The 5,355-nt window shown below is 39.4% G+C and overlaps 1 protein-coding gene across 1 annotated transcript; it reads right to left on the reverse strand.

Moving 5' to 3' along the window:
- Positions 1 to 826: 826 nt before the first annotated feature.
- On the reverse strand, positions 827 to 1,753 carry LOC122225384 (olfactory receptor 8S1-like). The gene has a single exon (XM_042948298.1). The coding sequence runs from the start codon at positions 1,751 to 1,753 to the stop codon at positions 827 to 829; it is 927 nt and encodes a 308-aa protein (XP_042804232.1).
- Between the last annotated feature and the right edge of the window lie 3,602 nt (positions 1,754 to 5,355).

The raw sequence follows: 5,355 nt of genomic DNA on the forward strand, positions 1-5,355 counted from the left end.
TGTAAAACACTTAACTTACGGTGAGCGTCTTTATTAAAAGTCTAGTCTACTATTGTTATTTTGCTTGTTGCAAAACTTCCTGTGAGGAAACCCAGTAAGCAAGGTATCACTGGAGATTCTCAACAGCAGGAGAACCTGGACAGTCTTTTGTTAGGAGACAGGGGTAGAATGACTGGCCTTTTGTGGTTCACATGATCTCCTTGTGGCAAGGGGAGACAAGGGGCCACCATGGAGAGTCTCAGTGAGGTGCATAAAATGGGGAAGGGTTAATATCCCTAACCAAGAGTAGTGTGCAGTTACTGGAGGAAGGGTAAAAGGATGTTGGGCAGGGAAAAATAACAGATGTTATCCACAAAATAAATATATATCTATATGTTTATTTACTGTAAAACAATACCTTGGAAAATTATCTGACCCATTTTTCTTCCTCTAAATAGGGCTGACCATTAAGCATCCTAAGAATAGAGCTTGCTGCCTTCTTCTTGAACATGTATTAAGATGCTGACACATACATATCTTTCAACAGCTGGCATGATGCTCAATCAAGAAATAATCCCTTGTTTCTAAAAACATTTCTTACAAGCTGCATTCAGACCAGTGTTCTAGCAGTGAAGGAAGTGATCCCTATTCCGTAATTTCATATAGTGAAGTTTTTAAGAACACTTTTAATAAAGATGTTGCTAAGAATGCTAGAATAAGAAAGAAGGAAAGGAAAGGAAAGGGAAAAGGAAAAGGAAAAGGAAAGGGAGAAACCTTAATTTTTCAGTTATAAGATATCTTGTGGCAAAATGGTTTAGCTTCTCCATGGTCCTGTTTCTCTGGTCCACTATGTGAAAGAATTAATATATCTTCTTAATATTCTTCTTATAGTTGTCTTCACCTCCTTGTTCTGTAGGCTGTAGACAAGGGGGTTCAGCATAGGAGTGACCACACTGTATTTCAAGAACACCATCTCCAGATGGGAGCCTGAAGTTGCCAAGAGATAGCTGAGGAAACCTGAGCCATAGAACAAGATCACAGTAGTGAGGTGAGAAGAGCAAGTAGAGAAGGCCTTGCTTCTGCCTGAGGTGAAGCTGATGCTCAGGATGGCAGAGACAACGCGAACATAGGAAAAAACAATCATAATGAAGGTTCCAAAGAAATGCAAGACAGAGGAGCACAGCAGGAGTGTGAAGTTGGTCGAGGTATCAGAACAAGACAGAGGGAAGAGAGAAGACAGCTCACAGCTGAAGTGGGGAAGAGTCTGGTCCTCGCAATAGTTTAAATTGACAGCCAAGAGGATATTAATGAGAGCATCAACAAAGGCCAGGCCCCAGGAACCCCACACCATCCCAACACAGAGCTGGTTGCTCATCACCTGGCCATAGGGCAGAGGGGAGCTGATGGCTACATAGCGGTCATAGGCCATCACAGCCAGCAGACAGGCCTCCGTGCCCCCGGTGACAAATACAAAGAAGGCCTGAGCCAGGCAGCTCTCTACAAAGATGGTTTTACTTTCAGAAAGTAGATTCTCCAGCATCTTGGGGACTGTGACAGTTGGGTGGCAGAGGTCCAGGAAGGACAGTTGTCTCAAAAAGAAGTACATGGGCATGTGGAGGTGAGAATCAGTCCTAATCACCAGAAGCATCACCAGGTTCCCCATCAGGGTCAGGACGTAAATCACCAGAAACAACATGAAGAGCAGAATTTGAGTCTGAGGGTCAGCAGATAACATAAGGAGGATGAACTCACTGACAATGCTGTGGTTTCTCATGGTGATAAAAATATTTACCCTGGGAATCCAAGAAAGAAAGACATCAGAACTCCTTTTGTGCCTCCAATTTACCCCTAATGCCTTAGCCTTCCTGTTCATGTACATTATTTCACAAATGTACTGGAAACCATGTTGAAATATTTCTAAGCTGACTTCCTAATCATGACAATAAATTTGATATTCTTGGATGACAGCCCACCATCCCTCTATCAGTTCCTTACGTAATTTTGTAGGCCCTCATGTTATGCCCCTAGAGGTCCCCTTCTTTTATTTTTAAGGTAGGTATTAACACAAAGAACATTTTGTATATTCAGTGGGAAGAGAAATTTTGTTGGTGCGGCAGAATAAAAGGTTAATAACAGAAGTAAAATCCTTGAGAAAGGGACAATGACCCAGAGCACAAGTAATTTTGTCTATAGGTAGGAGAAAGGGGCCTTTATCTGTTGAAAATAAGAGGTAAGGTAAAGAGAGTGGGGACTAAGGCAGCTAGCTTGGTAGACTGTATGGCTAAAATATGAGAGAATTTCCAACTGTTTGCAAAGTTTTTGATAAAATGTGAGATGAAATTATGAACACGGTCTGTTTATCTATCTATCTACCTACCTACCTACCTACCTACCTACCTATCTATCATCTATCTTATCTATTTGTGTGTGTATATGGTGTGTGTTTTTAGTGCTGAGGGATTTTGATGATCTAAGAACACAAAACTCAGGTACATCAAGTGGAAGACTTACTAAGGAAATGCAGTAGGATTCACTGGTGATACATTTGCCTATTTGATATTTGGAGACTAATATGAACAAGTATGTGATTATCTCAGTAATATTTAGCTGCTTAAGCACATGTATAGAACAGAAAGAGATGTGATATTAAATGGGCTTTGTTTTTTTCCAGGAATATGCAGTGACAAAGAAAAAAAAGGTAAGGAACTAATGCATGTTTGCAAAGTGAAATGAATCACAGAAACAAGGCTGTATAAGGAATTAAATGGGGAACATGCAGAGGATTATGGCTACGGCAGTCACATATCCCATGCCCAGCTTAAACCACACTCTGCTCCTGTCAATGTCTCAGCCAGCTTTGGAAGTCCACAAGACAACCAACCTACATTTTCACATTCTAAAACTTGTCTATGTTCTTCTGCTTTGTTCTGACACACATGACTTGCAACCTCAGACTCAGGATAACTACTCTGTAATGCTGTCCAAGTCCATCCCATAATGGCTTTTCCTTCTAACTCAAGACAACTGATCAAAGACTGATCTCTCTTCCCTTGACTGTTAACCAAGCACTGGATGACTAAATTCAATTACCTATTTAAATAACCAGCAGCACCAGGTGGTGGCAACTATACTTTGAGATCCCCTGACAAACTGCTCATATCCCGGGAAAATTATTCATTTTGTCCAGGTAGCATTGAGAATCTTGTATTAGGACATACCTGGGAAGAATTCTATTGAAAATTAATATTTGTAATGAGATATATCCTGGCAATAAGAAATGATGAGTTGGGGCGCCTGGGTGGCTCAGTCGGTTAAGCGTCCGACATCGGCTCAGGTCATGATCTCACAGTCCATGAGTTCGAGCCCCGCATTGGGCTCTGTGCTGACAGCTCAGAGCCTGAAGCCTGCTTCGGATTCTGTGTTTCCCTCTCTCTCTGACCCTCCCCTGCTTGTGTTCTGTCTCTGTCTCAAAAATAAATAAAAACATTTTAAAAATTTTTTTAAAAAAGAAATGATGTTATGTATATTATTTTTCCAACATATGTATATTTATTTCCAGTTATTTGAGGGATGGGTTATGAAAATAATGGCTAAAATTTTCATATTTCACTCATTAATTTAGATCTAATCACAGTGTCCATTTGGGTTCCTGCTGCCCAGATCACATTATCTCCAACCATCATATGGATAAATCAGCTGGTACAGAATTGAAGCATGAAATCCTTTATGTTAGGCAAAAGGCCCATGATACCCAGGATGTGGAAGAGAAGGAGGTACTATGCCTCTGTGACATGATTTTAGGGCAATACAAAGAAAAGCCCTTTCCTATCTTCCACCTCCAAATAGTCCTGACTTACTAACTGCAAAATATTCTATGAATTATGGGATGAAGTTTATCCTTGAAACAAAATGAAAATGGGATAAGCTTGCATGTGTATTTGCACACATAAAATACAATGACAGGAAGAAAAGTTGCCATCAGGGGCCTGACTTCCACAGAAGTGAAATGTCAGATTTCTTTTTAGGGTATTTGTAAAGTGTCAAAGATATTTCCTTAAAATAAGTAAATAAGTAAAATAATAAAAACAAATCTTTTTACTATGGCTAATGACCAAAAGGTATTATTAGTGATTTCTTTCTTCTGTTGCTTTTTAAAAATATTTTATTTTTTCTTTTTTAAAGTTTATTTCTTTTGAGAGGGGCAGAAAGAGAAGGAGAGAGAGAGAATCCCAAGCAGGCTCCACACTGTCAGCACAGAGCCCAACGTGACACTGTGAGATCATGACCTCAGCCAAAATCAAGAGTCGGATGTTTGACTGAGACACCCTGACACCCCTTCTTCTACTGTTTCTAAACATAAAGTATCAATAACTTTGGAAAACATGATATAGTAGTTTTGTTGCTAGATATTAACATAATTAGAGGGAGAGAGTTAATTGGATCCCATCCAAGGGAAAAATAGCTAAGGACTGGTCAGTGCAGAATGAAATATGAAATGACTTTATTTCATAATGTTGACCTGAAAGTATTAGCTGAGAACATTAATAAGTGTATTAATGGTGAGGAAGCAGGAGAAACAGGTTTAGCATTTTATCGATTTTGAAAGACAAGCTTGGCCACAAAGGAGCTTAAAGCCCTGGTTTTATGAAGAGGTATCTTGTATGAGGAAAAAAAAAAAAAATACTAAAACCAGAGTTAAGCAGGTATTGGAGATAAGCATCACCTAGTTCATTTTTGCCCAGATTGTGCCTCAATCTTGCCCCACATGTCTCAGGGGTAGTCCATCTGAAGATTATTATAATGCAGATAAAGTAATTCTCTGAAGCTCATAAGACTGGTTGAGGAGGAGACAGTTTAAAGCATGAAGAGTGGAAAACATGCTCCTAATGTCCTACCATATCCCTATCTGCAGTGCTTTCAGATGGTGGACTCAGCTTCTCCAACATAAAATAAGAGCTTTATGCCTGAGGTTCAGTAAGTGTAGCACAATGTTGCCAACACCCTGCAATTTAGACAGACGTGTGGTATAGCCGGATCATGTCACTTAGTAGCTGTTTAGCTTTGGAGATATTGTTTGATATTTTAAATTATAATTGTTCCACCCATAAACTGAGTACATTTGGGGGAAATAATATATGTCTTATATTTGATTGAATTAGCCTATACATAAAGAGCCGGAAACAGGACTTCCGATCTATTAACTTAAATGTTAATGCATCCCAGGAAAAGGAAGAAGAGTATATCAGAGAAGTAGACTGAAGCATGTTAGGGAAGAGATAATATGAGACCATATTGCAAAAGAGCTGCCTCTAAATGTAGGGATAGTGTCTAAACTTGAGAACAGTAAGAAGATGACAGAATTCAAGGGAAAGGTAA

The sequence above is a fragment of the Panthera leo genome, chromosome B4 (assembly GCF_018350215.1).
Source record: "Panthera leo isolate Ple1 chromosome B4, P.leo_Ple1_pat1.1, whole genome shotgun sequence".
Taxonomy (NCBI): domain Eukaryota; kingdom Metazoa; phylum Chordata; class Mammalia; order Carnivora; family Felidae; genus Panthera; species Panthera leo.

What these genes read in the sequence shown, in the direction of transcription:
- LOC122225384 (XM_042948298.1), bottom strand. Translation starts at nt 1,753, where the DNA reads ATGAGAAACCACAGCATTGTCAGTGAGTTCATCCTCCTTATGTTATCT.